We start from the raw sequence: 20,724 nt of genomic DNA, 5'->3' as shown, positions 1-20,724 counted from the left end.
TTAGTTATATGTTGCATTTTCAAGGGTATAATCCTCACGTAGTGTGAAAGTCTTCTTACACGAAGAGGATGGGGATATAACCACAAACATTGTATACAAGGATGTATTTCGGAAGTTGCAGTGATGTGCATTGATTTTTTGTAGAGATATAGTTGTTGACGACCTTGTAGAGTCTTTGTTTTCATGTAGGTGTGAATTGCTCTTCATGTCATATTTGGTTAGCATATACTCTTTTGGAAGTGGATTATTTCCATATTTCAATATTTATTTGACTTTTGCAAATGCCTACCCCAAAGTGGGACTATTATTGAGCTTTTGACTATCAAAAGGAGCTACAATGCACGTTGGGTGTAATAACAAGCAATGATATCATAAGAATAATGCTTGCGAGAGTTGTTGATCATTTGTATGATCATGTCAATATAGACAATAAGCTCCCAATTTTTATTGAAGTTGTACATTGTGGATACACCTGACCATCTCTACTGGCTCTCCATCAAAAGTAAACTGGTGCTTAGCTCTTGTTACCCAAGTAGTTGAAGTGTTATATACCATAACTTTAGTTTTCCCAAGGTTCACTTTAAGGTCTCTATCTCTGCAAAAAGCTAATAATGCATCCAAGTGTCTATTTAGTCCCTCAGGTGAGTCAGATATAAGTACAACATTATTTGTATAAAGCAGTGATGGTACTCTAGCTAGCGGCCCCACTAGGTTTGTCTCCATATTCTAAAATTTCATCTATGTGTATCCCAAATAGTGATGATCAAGGTGGACAGCCTTGTTTCATCCCAATGGTGCTATTGGTCATGTCTGAGATGCCCTTAGGTGTCTGTACTCTACCTATCACTATCTCATACAAGGCATATATACTCCATTGTACCTCTACGAGCACATCAATGTCTTGCATTCTTCTCATGAGTCTAGCATATGGCACTGTGTTAAAGGCAACAATAGATCTTTTTCTTGAATGCCTTGCTTTCTTCGATGATTGCCCTCAATGTAACGATATGGTCTAGAGTTGTATACCCTCCTAAAGCCAACTTGGCTTTTTGATCTCATGCCATGCATCTTGGTCCATTCACTCAATGCTTCTTCCATAATAAAGCCATATATATCAGCCAACATGTGTCCCCAATCATGATGGCTCGATAGTTACTACGTAGCATGGGGTCTCCATGCTTAAAGAGTGGCACAATAGTATGGTCTAATCAATTGGTTGGAAATCCCTTGTAGAATGCCCTATTAAAGCTATGAGCTAGCATTGGTGCCAAGATATCACGAGCATGGGTGAAGTGTTCAACTACTAAACCACCATGATCCTAGGCTTTGCCATTTTTCACTTTCCATATGGCATTTCTAACTTTTTTTTGGTGAAAAATCTGCAATTTGCTAGTCTTGAGGTTGAGGGGAGTAGCATAAGCTCTTGGCCAGGAACATCATAAAGTGTGCAAGCATATTCATGCCAATCATCCAATCTAGTAATCTATCTAGCTGGCTCTCATACATTCTTTTCCGTGCTCTCTTACTGTCTTGTCCCAAGAACATGGAATTCATTTTTGTTTCTAGTTTGCTTAGGTATTTCTGCTTCTTTTTACATACCAATTGTTTGAAGAGTGTCCAAGCATTCTTCTGTGTACATATGCCAAGTGCCACCTCTTGTTGAAAACGTGCTAGTGTCTCTCTACACTTATCGTCATACTAGCCATTCTATGGGGCATTACCTTGTGGAGGCTTATCTAATGGTGGAGCGTGTGGGAAAACATAGCCAGTTGAAGTGTGTATTATCTCAGCCAGCTGTCCTATAAACTCATCCAAAGAGGCATGTGTGTCTAGCTCCCTCAATGCATCTCAGATAGCAATGCTATATATGTGTGAGGTTGCTTTCACAAAGTCATAGCGTGATAAATTTGGTATGTGTGATTGTGCCTCATGTATATGCCCATATTGCATTGTGAAAGCTAGAATAGTATGGTTTGCTGCTAATCCAATTGGCATGCCTAAGATTTCAAAGCTTTTTATGTCAAGTAGCAAGTTGGGTGATCCAATCAAGTGGTCCACAATGCTTGACCCTTTCTTGTTCATCCATCATGTGAAAACATTAGATCCTAGCTATTGTGGTAGCCCATTAAGGATGGCTGAACCATATGCACTTCCTAATGCTAATAGGTGTGTTCCATATTCTGTTATCTCTCTATCTTGGTTTGATTTGACTAATTCCACTTCATCTAATGCAGTATCTCTTAACGTCTCATTGTTAGTGTCAAAGAAAGCAGATTGGTTGCTTCATATGTATGCATTAAAGTCTCTTGCTACTAAAACATCCCAAATGCTCATAAATCTCATTATATCCTCATATAGTGGTTTATACAGGGATGCCTCTTTAGGGGCAAACTTAGAGTATGTAGGGAAAAAGTAGCATATGGCAATATATATGTCTCGAGTTCTATTTGTATGTAACCTAATCCACATGTATCTTGCCTCTACATCTCTGTGTACCACTTGGATTGTATCTTGGAGCTCTTCTCTAAATAGAATTGCCACGCCTCTTGATCCTCTCATCCCTCTAGGCCTCCTAGGCATTGAAGGCGATGTGTACTTTCCCATCTATATCCATATACATTAGGTAGACAACTGTCTTTACACTAGTGTGTCTCAGTATACATAGTAATGTTTGTCCCTTTGAAAGTATCCTCAAAATAACATGCATCTGTCTTAAGGGAGCCATTGCAATTCCATAGTGTGAACTTCAGGGTTTCATAGGCTACGCACCATCATGCTGTCCTTTTCTATGTGACGATGACTCTTCCATATTTGTAGATAGCCCATTTACTTGCTTTTTGTGCCTCTAGAATACGTGGCATGTTTTCCCTCCATTGGGCTATTTGGATTGGGGTAAGGTCTTCATCTAGATAGATCTTTTCTCCTTTGAGAGTGATCCTCTTGGAGAGGAAGGTTCTCTTGTTTTCCAAGTCTCCAAACTTTAGGACGAGGACTTTTGTTTTTGTATCGTCTTTCTTGACTCACTAGGCCCCAATGATGGGTACATCTGTAGCCCCAATTTTGGCGACAAGAGTTGTAGCATCTATAATTGGGGAGCTTTTCTCATCTAGTCCAACCACTTGTAAGTGGAATGCATATGTCCATCTTTTTGTCTCTTCTTTCAAGGTGACATTCATAACTTCCACTTTGTTGCCATGCATTCTTTTATTCTTTTTTGCCACATCTATTCATTTTGCACTTTCTTTAATAGCATTCTCAACATGCTCAATTCTCTTTTGGGTTCCTTCCACCACACTTGTATAGTTGTGCATATCCTTTTTTAAAGCATCAATTTCTTTTTGTAGCTCCAATGTGATTTGTGATTCCTTTTGTGCTCCAATTTCTTTTTGCATTCCTTCGAGTTCTTCTTTTAGGTTAGAGATCATTGAATCTTTCTTTGCCATTTATGCATCCAATGTTTGTTGCATCTGCCAATCCAGTGCAAATCTACAGTTATTACCTTAGATGGTGCTTGTCACGTCTCCTATTCTCTGCGCAGCACTCACAAAGGTTGGGCTTTTATTATGGCTGATATGCAGGTGTCAAGTGGTATTGATGTGGCTTTTCTTGACCAGCATATTGGGCATGGGGATGAGAAAGAATCTGTTGAGTTGGATGGTGACTATTTGGCTGAGGATTTTGGTCAATTGATGGAAGGGGATGAGATGGGAAAACACTGGAAGATGATTGTTGATGAACTCGTTTTGTGTGCTCTAGATTTGCCTTAGCAAGGTGTTCGTATTTTTTGCTCATTTCCATTTTGCCATTGCCAACAATCTTATGTCTGATTATGTTCATGCTACCTCACTTGTCGTTGTGCGACAACTTTTGTTAGCTATATTAATTAAAAACCAATGTAAGAAGCTTGTAATGCTAAAGGCATCTCTTAGACACGATCGAGGCTAAGAACTCTGCTTATTTTGGTAGCTAGAAAACACCGTGGGAATTGAATTTTTGAAAAGAGAGAGAGAGAGAGAGAGAGAGAGAGAGAGAGAGTCTCTCTGAGAGACCGCCACCATGATGCTCTGCCAACGTGGTCATGGCGCGAGTCCATGTTTTCGCCCGGAGCAACAGCAGCAGCAGCAGCTGGCCGCCTTTCCCTGCGGCATCAGCACGCCCTTCGTTCGCACTGTGAGTGAGCTACTCTTCTACTGGCACATGTCTGAAAATCAGCTCCAAGTCTGACTTTGATTCGTGTTTTCAAACGGCGCAATGCAGTATCGCCTAGCGAGGGCTGCTAAATTCAAAGCCATCGTGGCTGTGGATACCGTATCTGCTGGCAACCACATACCCGCAGCACCGATTTTTCTGCCAGAGGGGCCATGGAAGCAGGTGAGATTACGAGAGATTTCAGGAGAGTATTCAGGTCCAAGACCCTCTGAAGAAACACATTGTCCCACTCGGGCGGCTTAAGAAAGTGCATCCTACTCTAGGGTAAAGAGGCCAAAAGAGCGACATCTAAGTGAGTCATAGACCATGTTCTTTAATAGTCCCCATACATCATATGATGCTCAAATGAAAAAAATTGGGAGATTTTGATGCTCTTTACATCTAATTGTAAGTGAAGGGTTCACAAAAGAGTGATAATGTAAAATGCTCATTTCTTTGACTTAGATTACCCTTATGGATCCCACATAAGAATTGGTTCCATAGCTTGAAATGGCTACAAACAATGCATCTTTTGTTTAAAAAGATTAGGTGGGCTATGCTTCATTTTTATGAGGTGTCTCCTTGCCAATAGTGGCATAATAACACCAGTTATTTCTTTAACTTGTTGAGTCGCATCTTTCCTTATTCTTGATGAGTTACTTGAAAGCCTTAATCAAGTTGTCTCATTGTTTAATAATAGGCATGATTTTCATCAGCTGTTTGAATGTTAGGACACTATAATTCATCGGGGAGATATCAATAGCAACATTTGTGCAATTTTGACCTCGCATAACACAGCTTGGAGGTTATGCAACATATAGATTCTCTTTCAAATCTCCATTCAAAAATGCTATCTTTATATCCAATTGATGTACATCGCAACTAAAATGTGCAACCACAACAATCACACATCTATTGGTGGTCATCTTGGATATAGGAGAAAATGTATCGTGATAGTCAATGCCCTTTTTCTAAGCATATCCCTTCATAACCAGCCTTGCCTTGTATCTGTCAATAGACTCACTAGATTTCCTTTTAAGCGTAAACCCAATGTGTGCCAATGGCCTTTTTACCAGAAGGCAAGTCAACAAGACTTAATGTGTTATTCTACTCAATAGAGCGTATCTCATCACTCATGGCTTGCACCCAATGCACATCTTGTCGTGCATCCTCAAAATATGTGGAGTCATCGTCATCTAAAAGAGTACTAGCAAAACAATATGCTTCCTTATCATTAGTAATATGGCATGTATCAAAAAATATATGCCTCTTACATTTCTAGAACCGGAATGATCCATACGACACTCTTTAAGAGTTTGTAATAGCCATCCAGGGAGTGTTTTGGTTGTATATATAGCAGCCCTTTCATGCACAATTGTGTCATCCACTGCCCTAGGAGAAATTGAATCAACTGGACATTGGTTTTAGGTAAGTGAGGCAGATTCAACATGCTGTAATGGCTGATTTTCTGCATCAAGATCAGCCTGGGAACCAATGGCATATGGAAGGAGACCCTCAAATACATCCATAGAGATAAGAAACGATTGGAACAGTTCCTTGGGATTGCATTTGTCTACATTGCCATCTAAGCGTCATTATGGAAATGCATGGGTGGACATAGCCATCATTGTGTTACTTGTCTCGTTTTTGATAGGAAACGCAGGAGGGAACAGAACAGGGAATGTGTTCCCACACTTCCTAGTGTGTTTCATGTTAGGAACATGGATAGGAAACGCCACATGGCACTTAACTTACGAGACAAAGTTGATTGCTGTCAGATTCACGCTTGCTTCCATCTATCTCGACTCTTCGAACTCTCACTTGTTGTCATGCTCTCGCTTTGTTAGCATGCCACGGCTACACAACAACTGTAGGCTTAGATGGCAATGTAGACCTATGCTATCTCCACACCAACTGTAGGCTTTGCATCAGCCATGGCATTAATAATGCCACATGTTGCACATAGATCGAGTACACTTGATGCTAGTTGGGATCCAATGAAGAAAGAAGAGATGGATACATCAGTGACTCGTTTTTTTCTATCATGACCACCTTCGGTTTCATGCAACTAGATCAAAGTATTTTAAATTTATGTGTAAGAAGATTGGTGAGTATAGTCATTCGTATATGCCTCTATCATTAGAGAGACCTTACACACCACTTTGCTCGACAAGGAGAAGCGCCTTGTTGAGTAAGTAGTAGTGACTAGAAAAAGCCTATGGGTTAAAAATGGAGTTTCATTGATTGCTAATGGTTGGAGTTAGTTGTAGCGAGGTGAAACTCCTATAGCTCACCCATGTATGTAGCTGCATTTGCTGTGGATCCTAAGTCTAGGGCAAGGGTCAAGAGGATGAGACTGAGGTTATGGATGCACAGAGACTTATATTGTCTTGTCTAGTGCCTGATCATGGTACTAGACGAAAGATCAGAGACTAGCTTTCATGTTATAGGATCTTTTGGGATTCTTTTGGTTTTGGGGATGCGTAGGAGGATTGCTATAAGATCGAGACAGCTTCATGATGGGAGAACTATGGTTTGGATGGTCTTGAGTTGCAGCAACTAGCCATCTGTATTTTGAATGAGTCAGTTAGCTTCTCTTATTTGGAGCAATTGTGTTGTACATATTCTCACATTACTTCAAAGAAGAGGAACTGCAGAAGCGACCTTGGCTAGGGGGTCTGGGCGGGGGGAGAGGGGGCAGTGGCCCCCTTGACGGGGGTCCGGTGGGAGCACCCTCGACCCGATGGTAAATGAAATATTCCTTTTATCGACTAGGGAAGATTCATAATATGGTCAAATATGTCGACCAAACTACTTTCCTAGACGATAAAAGGAAGATCCCTCTAAAGCCATTGGCAATCTATCTTTCACCCAGTTAGAGTTCTTCCAGCTACCCTTAAGCTCTTTGCCTATCGTTTGTTTGGATCGCCATCTAAGCTTCACAGTGCAAGCTCACGGGTGGATAATGCTAGAGAGTGACATTCGGTTGAGCTAAAAATACATTAGCTTTACTTAAACAATCCCAAAACTTGCTTTATTAATGAAGAAACCTAGTTTGTTTAAAAGAAACGCGATCCTAGAGAGTTTCTGTGTCCCATAAGCACAAACCCACTTGGGAGGTCCCAAACTTTCTATAAATACGTATGCTGTCCTCCATTCAAGATACAATCTCGTTTTTGCAGATTTTAGGTGTTTCAGCTTGTTGCCCACACCCCATTTGCGGAGCATATCTCAACTGAAGCTGTCCATTGTTGTCTACATCAGTTGGCGCTTGATTTCCAGCCCTCTTCACATAGTTTGGAGCTGATCCCAGCCTAGCAACTGCTGTTCCTACAGAGACTTGCTGTCGTATAGCCTGCCATGTCATCACAACGTTGCGTTTGCTTCCTGCAAGCTGTCGCCCAACTGTCGAGCCTGTCGATTGGCAGTTTTCTCTCTCCTCCATCAGTCGCCAGCTCGTACAAGCTATCGTCAGGTTGTTTTGCCTGTGTTTGGTAGTTTTCTCTCTCTTGCATGCTGTCTTGCCTGTGTTTTTAGTCTCTCTCTCTCCTGTAGGCTGTCTTGTCTATGTTTTTAGTGTTTTTCTCTTTTGCAATCTGCGTTTTTAGTTTTTCTCTCTCCTCACTGCCATCCGCATTAGAATTAGCCTCTTGCTACTGCATTTGTTGGTGTTTGACATCCGGAGGTTGCCTTGCCGCGATTCGGGATCCGTTCAGAGTACAACACACTCTACAACTCATTACCCCTACCGTGATCCTTGAGATACAAGAGTTCGAGGTTCAGTATTCATTCACTGCATAGTGTGCTTGCTACATGAGCATTATATATTCAGCAGTTATATCACTTCAGTTATATTTTGTGTTCATTGTCTTTGAGTTACCTTAACTCTAATTGTGTTCTTTTATCAGCCTATGCTTTGTCGTATGATTGTTATTTGTGTTTCTGTGTCAGAGTATTTCTTTTTATGGTATTAGAGCCTGGTACTCTCTGAGAAACCTAGGCCTTTGATCTAAAAGCTCTCTGCAAGAAGCAATAATAACAGTAGATTCAAATGGCTTCGAACACATCAACACCAATTCAGTCTCCAGAACAACCTATGTTGAGAACCGAGCGAGAGTAGGCAGAACAACTTGCTCCACAAAGTTCCGACATGGTGGAAGACACCTGTGACAACACAGAAGAAAGGCTATACAAGCTTTCCACTAAAGAATATCGTGTGATCATGGGCTTTAGACGAAAGAAGATTGAGGAGCTCGATTGAAGGATTGCCCTTCAAGAGAAGCTACTCAATGAAGGTATGCATGGATTTCTCTCTTTAGATGTTGCGCATAAATCTGATGATATTGCAGGGCCGTCGAGACCTCCCTCAGGGATGGGCCCCCCTGTTGGAGAAAGAGATTCGGAGTATGTTTCATTCTTTCATCCTCTTCCGTCCACTTCGGTACAAGGTACTTTAGATTCGTTTCGTCTTTTGTTCCTTTGTCTTTTATATCTTTTGCTTTGCAATATACTGGTAGAAATCATGAGGAAGATAGAGTACAATCAGTTGACTACAGAAAAGGTTCTCTTGAGGACCAATTCTTGTATGTTAACACACGTCGTGGGGATTATTAGAAAAAGTCAGGTATCTCTTCTTCTAACTTCATTCTTTTCAATTCACTTCTCAAAATTAGAATGAATTTGGCGTTTCTATTTCTACAGTGCATGGTGCATCATCATCATCATTATCATTTCATTTTCAATCATTAAATGGTAAAAATAAAAAAAATGTATTTGCACTTTTTATATCATAAATTCAAAACCCATCCATCCCACCACATTCTTCTATTGCTTCTGTACTTCCTTTTACACCATTTATATTTCCCTATCAAACATCTCATGTTGCACATCGCATCGCATCGGGGGGTTATGGAAACCTAGACATCGCCTTTAGGACCTCATCCTTTCCTCCATCGGGTGGTGTTCCACCTACTTCTTATACACTTTCGGGATCATTGTAGTCTAGGTATCCCCCCAGTCTCTCCTGAGTGTGGATCAGTTGGTACCACAGCTTGCCTCTATAACATTACCTAGTGGACCTGCTAGTCATGCTGCTGTGTCCCAACCAAGCTTTGGACATGGCTTTTGTGTCCCAGTGCCTCCACCTCCATCAATACCTTATGGAAACATTCGTGTTCCAGTGTCTTCACATCAATTGGCACTCACTGGATACTCCCAACCTATTTCTGCCTACCCATCTTGTCCCTCTCATTCTTCTATCAAACACAACCACCATTACCACCACCATCTTACTCTTCATCTCCATCCTATCACACTTTCCCGACACCTCATGGTTCCACCTCATCTTCTGCCAAGCATGCTTTCAATGATAAGATTCATTTTAACAGGTCAAACTTTACCACTTGGTCGAACTTGATGAGACATGTCCTTGACTCCCAGAGCATATGGAATCTTGTGCAAGAGTTGGAATCCCAACCCGATCCCGCACTTGTTCCATACGAGATTGTTCGCTCATGGAAGGCTAGGAATGCCTCCGTTATCGTCGAGCTGATGCAGGGCTTATTGTCTGAGTTTCATTCTCAGCTTCAGCATTTTGACTTAGCGTCAAAGCGATAGGTACACTTGATGGATCGTTATGCGGCTCGAGATAGAACCTGTCGTATAAATCTTGACCATGAGCTCCTACTCTTTAAAATCACTAATCGGGATGACTTGAAAGTCAAGTTGGCTGAGTATTGGTGACTTCTTGCCGAATTCTCCACTACAAGGACTCCCAAGTCCTCTGATGATCAAGTCACATTGTTTCTGAACAAACTTCCCAGGAAATACTTTAATTTTGTGGAAGGTATAGTTTCAAAGCCTACCATGCCTACTTTCTATGAATTTGAGTGTCAGCTGTTGCGTTACGCACGGTTGTTCGATCAATTTTATATGAACTCTTTCTTAGAGGGGACTCTTGTTGCTCATTCTCAGAAGGGGCAACTAGGGAAGGACAAACAAAATCAAACCTCCAGTCAAAATAAAAAACAAAATCAATCTGGGAATCACAAGGCAACTCCCAGTCACAATTCAAACAAGGGTGGCAGAATGTACCTAAAAAGAATAGGTATTGTCAATATTGTTTAAAGGCTGGTCATTTTGATGATGAGTGTCGCTCAAAGGCTAGAGGCACAACACCCAAATCCAAGTCTCAGACCCCTACCCCTCAATCGGGCAACCCCCAGCAGGGGAGGCAGGGTGATGGCAAGGAGCAGTTTAAAGGTCAGACTCATACTACCACTGCTTAGCCATCTCAATCAACAACATTCTCAACTCGAGAGGGATTGTCTAACTGGTCTGCAGAGGCCTATATCGTCTCCATAGAGACATCAAATGCGAGTCTCGTCCACATCTGTGAGTTGCCTCTCGATGAGGTTATCGCAAAGGCCCACTCGTCACAGCCGAGCACTTCAGCTCTTGTTTGGATTGTGGACAGTGGAGCTACATATCATATGACTCCTATAGAGGATATTTTCCGTACTCGAGCCCCTACAGTCGGGCGGGTTCGTATAGGAAACAACTTCTCGGTCAAGATTCAGGCTCAAGGTAGCATCAGTTTTGCCACTGACAAGGGTTCGGATCTGGCTTTGTTGGACAATGTATACCATGTTCCCCAGCTTGGGGTGAACTTGTTATTTGTTCAATAGCTTTGTTGGTTGGGACGAGCAGTTTTCTTTATAGCGACCACAGTCGAGATCCTTGACTCTCAGACTGGTTTAGTTATTGCTCACGGTGAGGCACAGCCTAATGGCCTTTACCACATGATACACTTTTTGATCGAGCCTACAGCCGAGGGTTTTGTGCTCCATAGCTCGAGACATTAGCCACATCTTGGGAGCCTACGAACAATAAGCGTCTTTGGCACTTTTACTTAGGGCGTCTATCCCACTGTCAGTTGGTTAAGGGCCTTCCTCGCCTAAAACTAGCTTGCGATGTTTGTAAAGCTTGTCAGCTTGGAAAGCAACACCGTATCCCATTTCCTCAGCAATTTACATATTGTGTTGAGGAGCCTCTTAGATTGATTCATGTTGATCTTGGTGGGCCAACATCCACTGTCGCCTTAAATGGCACATTGTACTTCTTTTTGATAGTGGATGATCATTCTAGATACATGTGGGTGTACTTCCTTAAGCATAAGATAGATGCTTTTATATATTTTTTTGCTTGGGTGTTGCTGGTTCATAACTAGACTGGTCGTCTTGTTGGTTGCATGAGGAGTGATAGCTGTGGTGAGTTTATCTCCCACGAGTTTTTTGAGTTTCTACTGAAGCATGGCATCTCTCGCTAGCTCACCTCTACTAACTCCCCCTCTTAGAATGGAGTTGTAGAGTGTAGGAACCGGACAGTCATGGAAATGGCATGCTCTATGTTGTTTGCAGCTTCTTGAGCCCCTTTGGGTTGAGGTTGTTAACACTTCTGTGTACATTCTCAACTGGTGCCCAATTGCGGCTCTTCTTCAAAAGATTCCATATGAGGCATTTTTTGGCTCTCGGCTTGTCATTTCCCACTTCAGAGTCTTCGGGTGTCGTGCCTACATACACACGCTTGATGATAAGATATGAAAGCTCACTCCCCAAGATGATCTCCTTATTTTTGTCGGATATTCCTCTGAAGCGAAAGCCTATCGTTTGTCCGATCCTCAGACAAACAAGGTGATCGTTAAGAGGGACGTATTTTTTGACGAGAGGGATATCGTATAATCCTTTGCACAGGATGCCGATCCTATTCCTCCTTCCATATCATTGGAGATCATGCCTATTGAGCCTGGTTTACTTTCTGCTCCTGACATTATTGCAGATTCTTCATCTCTTAGGCTCCCTCCGCGAGACCCGTTACCTCGTTGGAATCAGCAGACCATGCGGGATTCGGGGATCCTACCACCAGATTCCTCTCCGGAGAGACCTAAAAGATCTACCCGGTTTGCTTATTAGGCTTCATTTGCATCGTTGTTTACAGTTGATTATATAGTGCATTCTGAGCTAGATACATGGCAGGAGGCTCTTCAGCACCCTCAATGGCGAGAGGCCATGGAGAAGGAGCTAGAGAGTATTGACCGAAATGAGACTTGGACATTGATGGATTGTCCAAGCCACAAGAAAGTCATTGGGACAAAGTGGATTTTCAGGACCAAGCTAAAAGCTGATGGGACTTTAGATAAGTACAAGGCTCGCCTTGTCGTGCAAGGGTTTCGACAGAAGCATGGCATTGATTATGAAGAGACCTTTGCTCCTACTGCGCGGTTGACATCTTTCCGGTTGCTTCTTGCACTAGCCGCTCACCACGGTTGGCCGATATATCAGATGGATATTAAGAGTACATTCCTGAATGGTTATTTGGAGGAGGAAGTCTATGTGGGTCAGCCACCGGGCTTTCCTCCAGGGAACCCGAGGAATAAGGTGTTCTGTTTGTAAAAAGCTCTTTATGGGTTGAAGCAAGCACTGTGATCTTGGTTCCATAAGATGGATGAGTTCTTACGGACTCATGGATACCATTCTACCCCTTGTGACTCGAACTTATATGTTCGATCTATTGCAGAGGGGGTCAGCTATATCCCGCTATACCTTGACGACTTACTCATCACAGGCTCAGGTTCTGTTGCCCTAGCTGACATCAAGGCAAAGCTTAGTGCTATTTTTGAGATGACATACCTTGATTTGTTGTCTTACTTTTTGGGGATGGAGGTAGTTTGTTATGGGGGATGCATTTTTGTGTCACAGCAGAAGTACGCACTTCAGCTAATGAAATAATACACTTCGGATCAGACACGGCCAATGGCCATGCCTCTTGATCCTATTGTCCAATTGTCGAATGATACCCCAGACAGGCCTTTGATGCACATACCTATCGCGTTGTTATAGGAAAACTTCTTTGGTTAATTCATACTAGGCTAGATTTAGCTTACTCAGTCAGCATACTTAGTCAATATTACACAGCACCTAGGATGTCACATTGGATTGCATGTCTTCGTGTGTTGCATTATTTACTGTGTACTTATTCTTATGCCTTGACATATGGTTTTGATTTATGTTTGTAGGGGTACACTGATTTTAATTGGGCAGGAGATCTTGACACCCGACGTTCTCATGGTAGCTATCTCTTTACCTTGGGCACGGCTCCCATTTATTCAATGGCACCACTAAGGCCATCTACTTGAGGAGTTTACTGGCGGCACTTCATTTCCCATGTGACTCTCCCATTGTTGTCTATTGCGATAACCAGTGCCATTGCCCTTGCGGGCAATTTGATCATTACACCACGAATGCGGCTTGTGGGAGTCCACTTTCATTTTTCCAGAGAGCAGGTTGAGCTAGGCACCATCCGTCTAGAGTTTGTGCTTACATCTGACAATTTTGCAGATATTTTGACCAAAGCAGTCAACCGGCCGGTTTTTCAGTACCTGGTACCCAGGATCGGTTTGGATACACCCTCCTCTACTTTAGCTTAACGAGAAGAGGGTGCTTCTCTCTTGCTTTCCCATCTAGTTTGAGAGGGGGCGGCTTCTACTTTTGATAGTGACCGTGATGATGCTTACAGTTTTTTAGTCATTCATTCATTTATTGTATTATGGACATTTGTAACTTCATCCGCCTTGTCAGGATGATATGATTGTAAAAGGACACTTGGGCAAGTGAACAATTCCTCTGCGAGGGCACTGTCCAAGTGGCATTGTTGCATTGCATCTTGCGTGAGCATGACATCTTGCATCACCCTTTGCATTACCCCTTGCATTGGCATTCTGTTCATGTAAATATGCATTTGTGTGCATTTATCCCTTTTCGGTCTTTTGGAGTGGTCGACTCTGGATTCACCATATTCATGGTATTCCCCATGGCGGTTTTTCCTTAGCTTGCTTGCCTGCTTTGCTTGTCTTGCTTGCTTCACATATTTGCTATACCCTCAGCCTTTTTTCTTCTTCACCGACAGCTAGTAATGGTAGGGATAGTGTGGTTGTTTTGTGAAGGTCTTGGGTTTGACCATCCTTTATCATTCTCCCGTTTGGGGCACGGATATTCAATAGATCGAAAATTAATTTGAACCCATACTTAATGCTAAACCTATCAAATTCCCAAATTAAAAAGAAAAAGAAAAAGTCCATAGCTGATTCCATCTACCTTTCTAGGGCTTGGTAGGCTGCTGGACAACTGACGTGCACCCTTTGTCCGATGCCCTGTCCTCTCCGGGGTGATCACTTGGGCTCCCTTGGTAAGATAACCATCACCTTTGTAGTCTTAGTAGGCCATTGGGAAGCTGACGTGCACCCTTTGTCCAATGCTTTGGTTGCTTTGGGGTGGGACGCCTTGGGGTAAAAGATCTTTCTTGTGGCACCGTTGTTGGGCTTGAGGGGGGGTGTTGAGCTAAAAATGCATTAGCTTTACTTAAACAACCCCAAAACTTGCTTAATTAATGAGGAAACCTAGTTTATTTAAAAGAAACGCGATCCTAGAGAGTTTCTGTGTCCCATAAGCACAAACCCACTTGGGAGGGCCAAACTTTCTATAAATACATATGTTGCCCTCCATTCAAGATACAATCTCGTTTTTGTAGATTTCAGGTATTTTAGCTTGCCCACACCTCGGATCGCGGACATCTCAGTTGAAGCTGCCCGTTGCTGTCTACATCAGTTGGTACCTAATTTCTAGGCCTCTTCATGCAGTTTGGAGCTGATCCCAGCTAGGCGACTGCTGTTCCTGCATAGACTTGCTTTTGTACAGCCTGCCATGTCATCACAACCCTGCGTTTGCTTCTTGTAGGCTGTCGCCCAGTTGTCTTGCCTGTCGACTGGCAGTTTTCTCTCTCCTCCAACAGCAGTCGGTAGCTCCTAATGGCTATCGCCAAGCTGTCCTGCTTGCGTTTTTAGTCTTTCTCTCTCTTGTAGGCTTTTCTGCTTGCGTTTTTAGTTTCTCTCTCCTGCAGTTTGCGTTTGTAGTTTTTCTCTCTCCTCATTGCTGTCTACATCAGATCCAGCTTCTCACTGCTACGTTTGTTGGTGTTCGACATCCGGAGGCTGCCTTGCTATGATTCGGGATCCATTCAGAGTATGACACACTCTTTAGCTCATTACCCCTGCCTTGATCCTTGAGATACAGGAGTTCGAGTATAGTGTGTTTGCTGCATGAGCATTGTATATTCAGCAGTTATATCACTTCAGTTATTTTCTGTGTTCATTGTCTTTGAGTTACCCCAACCCTAATTGTGTTCTTTTATCAGTCTGTGCTTTGTCGCACAATTGTTATTTGTGTTTCTCTGTCAGAGTATTTCTTTACACATTCCCTGGACAGGCAGGTGCAGTTTTCAGCAAGCAGTCCACATGGTAGGAGCGCAGGCAGCAGGGCAGATGTCACGTGGCAGGTTGGCCAAGCGTAGGTGACACGTGGTAGGCAGTTGGATAGCAGTCGTCTTCATTCAATGCAGCTGATCTGCATTATTTTTCAAGTTTTTCCTAGCCTATTTATAGGCTTTGATTTCAGCAGACTTGATTAGTTGTTTTCACAGATTTTAGGCTGCAAACCGTGGAGACTGCTCTTAGGGCTGACGGAGACAAGTTCTTCGAGGTAGAGACATACACAGATATTCTCTCAGCACCCTTGTATATTTCTGCATTCCTATACAACATTTTTCACTGCGGATTTTCTGCGTTTGACTCTCTTTCTCTCTCTCTCTCTCTCCTCTCTGTTCACTCTTTGTCTTGGTCATTCGCTTCCGCATTGCTTCACTCTGACATGGTATCAGAGCATTGAAGGATTGACCTAGGGTGGACTCAATTGAAGAGGAGATTTCACACGACCCAAGGCTGCGTTTTCAGCATTCAAGTGGGAGCAGGTGGGCTGTATGTCAGAACAAGGCTGAGGCGAGTGTGGGCGTGCGAGAAAGGAGAAGATTTGCTGAAGTTGTTGCTGGTTTTTGTTGTTAGAGAAGGAAGAAGGATGCGTTTTGGGTCTTCCTTCGGCAGGTGAAAATGGAGCGGGATGAGCGACCCAAAGCCCTAGCAGGTTGTATTCTCACAGTCAGAGGGGGTTGCTCTTTGTGTTTTGTGCAGGCATTGTAGGTGAAGATGGCTTTTGAGGTCGAGATAGAGTTTTAGGCAATCATGGACCGGAAGGTGCCCGTCTTACCGTCTCTTCCATCAGATCAAAAGCTCGATGGTGAGAATTATTGCATTTGGCGGGTCATGATGCTTGCCGTTTTGGAGTCCCATGATTTGGCGGAGCTTGTTACGAAGGCTATTCATTGTTCTTCTTCACAACACGTATCTAGATTCTCTTTTAGTGATAAGGTGGAGTTGGCAAAGGCTCAAGCACATTGGGATAAACTCAATGCTCACATTTCCTCGTTTTTATTTCTCTTGTACTACAGCCATTATCTCTCATGTTGAACATTTGATAGTGGTTTGGGAAATATGGTTGGAGCTTGATCAGATGTAAAATCGGATGACCATCATGAAGTGAGTTTCTTTGGAAGTACACATGCAGACTATTGAGTGTCAACAAGTCATCTTCTATGTGGGAGCATATCAATAAGTTGAGGCAGCTTTAGATGCAGGTTCAAAACGTAGGGAAGGTGATCACTTTTGAAGACATGGCGATAACTCTTCTTTCACAGATACCGCCCCGCTTTAGTGGTTTTTATTCCTCCTTGATTGCTTCAAGGCATGATCTTTGTGGACAGATGAGGACGGAGTCCCTTAGAGGGAGCTTGTACTTCATGCTAATTGTGGATGATTATAGCATGATGGCATGGACTTATTTCTTGAAGTTGAAGTTAGAGGCTTTCTCCAACTTTAAGGATTGGTTGCTCTTTGAGGAGAACCAATCAGGTCAGAAGTTGAAGACCTTATGATCGGATATGGGCGAAGAATTTGTTTCTAATGAGTTTGCTAATTTTTTTGCAGGTCGTGGTATTCACTAGGAGTTTGCCAATACAAACACCCCTTAAGAGAATGGCATCTTGGAGCAAAAGAATTGCAGTGTGATCGAGATGGCTTGTACCATAATGGAGCATCATCAGACACCTTAGTGTCTATGGGCTGAGGCTACTGCCGTTCACATCCTCATCGCTCCCCTACTTCCATTGTTGTTGGCGTGACTCCATATGAGGAGTACTTTGGGTCTAAGCCAAATGTTTCTTATTTCAGGGTGTTTGGGTGTGATGCCTATGTTTACATCCTGAAGACACAACACGAAAAATTTCAAGCGGCTTTCAAAAGACAAGTATTTGTGGGTTGTAGCTCATAGTCTTAAGGCTACTGATTGTATGATCCTGTTAAGCGGGATGTCTACACAAGCTATTATGTTCGGTTTTGTGGAAGTTCCAGCCACAGAGGGGGGTAAGGAACACCTTGTTCTTGGAGATCCCAGTGATAGTTGGGCGTTAGCGACGATTGTTTCTTTGGAGCTTGTGCCTTCTGAGAACTCTTCTTTGGATGAGGAGCTTAGTTCTTAACCATTGGATTCACCAACTACTCCCTCGCCATCGGTGGAACCTCCCGAAACTTTAGTAGATGGAGAGCCACGAGGCGAGATCTGGCCTCCTCCTCGTTGGGCTTGTGACACTCTTCGTGATGTAGGGATTGAGGGGGTCGCTGAGGAGTGGCAGCTGCAAGATGGCCCGAGACGTTCTCGGAGGAACCAAGCACACTACATTGAGCTTGTTTACACTAATTACTGTTTGATGACTTGTGTCATGCAGGATTGGGAGCCCACTTTCGTGAAGGAGGCTTTACAGCACGATCATTGGTGGAAAGCGATGAAGTAGGAGTTGGAGTTGATTGAGAGGAATGGCACTTGGTATCTTGTGCCGAAGCCCCCTCATAAGAAGATCATTGGAGTCAAATGGGTCTTTAAGACTAAGTATCGCAGTGTGTTGGGAATAAAGGGCCATCGTGCCTTTTATATGTGCATGGATGTGAATACACCCTTAGCACATTTGTACTTTGATATATATATATCTATCTAAAAACCTAAAGAGGTACACTCGTCATTGTACCGAATACCCAAGAATGTCGTGCTCACTCTCCTCTCTACTCTGCACACTCTCTCTCTCTCTCTCTGTGTTGCAAGAAAGCATTGGGTGTTTCAATCCTTGCGCTCTTTGTCATAACAAACTAGTATCAGAGCGGGCAAGAGACATCTCAGGTGTGCACGCGTCTCAAGATAGTCGATAGGCGTGTGTAGGCTTAGCAATAGGCACATGTTAGAGTCAGTAGTCGAGTGCCTGACGACGTAGGCGATTGGACGAGTAGGTATGTTTTTTGAAGGCGACGGCATGAGTCTAGCGCAGGAGTGGACAGGCGACAGGCGACTATCGATTGCGTGACGACCAATCGACGGGTTGCAGGTGCCAGACGAGACGGATGACGTTGCGACCAAACGAAACGAGCTGATGCGCACACGTGGGCAAGCGAGCTGACGACACATGCTGACAGGTCAATGTATTGAGTTCGAGACTCGACGGATGGACTCTTTTTTCGTCATTTTTTGTCAAATTCTTGAAATTTTTCCTTCTCCCCTTTTGTCGGGTGTTCATATGCACAAGCACAATGTGCAATTTTGACCTGGAAAAATTGGGGCTTTTTCCGGATTTGGGGACCTTAATGCAGAATTGGACAATCTGACTTAGTGATATTTGTCTCAGAAATTGCAGGGATTTGTGACATTTTGCCTCCGACATTTGGGGTTTTTCATGTACATGCAAGAATTGGGCTGAAATTTACCCAATTTCTCGTCATTGATGCACATTGGACTGCATGCATTTTGGAGCTTTTGCTGTTTGGGCGAAATTTGTGTGCCATTTGGTCATTTTATGTATATGCGGGTTTCATTCCATGCAATTTGGACATCTAACACTTGGAAAATTTGGGGGTTTTGCTGAAATTGCTCTATTTTGGCAAAATTGGCCTCTTCTATGCATGTTAGAGACAATGTAGATGTATTGCCTTGCTGTTTAACATTGAAGGTTTGGATTCTGCCTATGCTATTTGGACTCGACTGGAAGAATTGTATGCATAGAAGAGTGCCGCAAGCAAAGTTTATTGGCTGAAAAAGCTTATGGATTTGCGTATGAAAAAGGGTATAGCAATGTCTACTTACTTGAGTGAGTTTAACTCCATTTTCAGCCAGCTGATTGCCTTGAAGTTCATGATTGATGAGGAATTTAAGGCTACTTTCTTGCTGTGCACTCTGCCAGAGAGTTGGGATACATTCAGGACTGCTGTGAGCAATTTTAATGCGATCCTTTTGTATGTTGATGTAGAGAGTGCTCTACTCATGGAAGAAATGAATCGGTAGAACAATGCATCTAGTAAGTCTTCCAATGCTTTGCATACTAGGGGCAGATTACAACAGAAAGGCAAATCTGATAGCAAGGGACGTAGTAAATCACGTGGTAAGGATGTTGAATGCCATCATTGTGGCAAGAAGGGTCACTTTAAATGTGATTGCTATAAATGGAAGAAAGAGAAAGGAAAGGTCAAGAAGATAGATGATAGCAAGGAAGAGAAGAAAGAGAGTCAGCCTAAGAAGAGCAGTGTCAAAATTGAAGAAATGAATGTAGTCACTCATGATAGTCACAGTGAGGATGACGCACTCTTTGTCTCTTCACACTTTAATACACATGCTTTACTTGCAGATACGGATGATGACATGCATACTTGGATTCTAGATTCAGGTGCTTCCTTTCATGTCACCTCTCATCGTGAGTGGTTTTTTGACTATACAGGGGGTCGACATGGTGTTGTCCATCTTGGGGACAACTATGTATGTGACATTGCAGGTATTGGCAGTGTGCAGTTGCAGTTTCAGCATGGTTCTGTCTTCACACTTCAGCATGTACAGCATGTACCTTAGCTCAAGAAGAGCTTGATTAGCACAGGGCAGCTAGATGACGATGGATTTCATACCACCTTTGGTGATAGAAAATGGAAGATCTGTAAGGGATCTAGAGTGATTGCTAGAGGTTGTAAAAGTGATACCTTGTATCCTCTCCATGTATCTAGTGTGCGTGACTATGTTGTTGTTGTGACCGAGCAGCCAAGTGTTTCTTTGTGGCATGGCCAATTGGGACACATGAGTCAAACTAGAATGAAAGTGCTTTCTCGTTTAGATTACTTGCCTTGTCTTCGTTATGCTGATTTTGAGCATTGTGATCATTGTGTTTATGGCAAACATGCACAGACGTCTCATAAGAAGTCTCTTTTGTTGAAAGATGGCACATTGGATAAGCACAAGGCTTGCCTTGTTGCTAAAGGTTTTGCACAACGTCAGGCATTGACTTTCATGATACTTTTGCTCTTATAGCTCGGATGGCCACTATTCGCGTAGTTCTTGCCTTGGCTAGCCATAGGACATGGCCGGTCTATCAACTAGATGTGAAGCCTACCTTCTTGAATGGAGAGTTGAAGGAGGAGATCTATGTTGAGCAGCCTCCAGGCTTCGGTTATTCTGATGGTAAGGTATACATGTTGTGGAAGGCTCTCTACGGCCTTAAGCAGGCTCCTTCTGC

The 20,724-nt window shown here is 43.0% G+C and overlaps 1 protein-coding gene across 3 annotated transcripts in view; it reads left to right on the top strand.

Annotated features, from left to right (window-relative positions):
* Positions 1-3,948: 3,948 nt before the first annotated feature.
* Positions 3,949-20,724, top strand: part of LOC148031205 (arginine biosynthesis protein ArgJ family) — a 34,356-nt gene continuing 17,580 nt past the window's right edge. Inside the window, exons 1-2 of one of the 3 annotated variants that reach the window (XM_087684742.1) lie at positions 3,949-4,170; positions 4,258-4,371. In XM_087684742.1, coding sequence (XP_087540868.1) covers positions 4,057-4,170; positions 4,258-4,371 — 228 coding nt within the window. In that variant the 5' untranslated portion in view covers positions 3,949-4,056. Of the gene's footprint in view, positions 4,171-4,257; positions 4,502-20,724 lie in introns of those variants that run through there. The other 2 variants (XM_087684741.1, XM_087684744.1) reach the window with 2 other exon arrangements.

Source organism: Lygodium microphyllum, chromosome 9 (assembly GCF_053477565.2).
Source record: "Lygodium microphyllum isolate KBCC chromosome 9, Lygodium_microphyllum_v1.1.10, whole genome shotgun sequence".
Lineage (NCBI taxonomy): Eukaryota > Viridiplantae > Streptophyta > Polypodiopsida > Schizaeales > Lygodiaceae > Lygodium > Lygodium microphyllum.
Note: the sequence above shows the minus strand (reverse complement) of the source record. Positions and strands in the feature narration are given on the sequence as shown.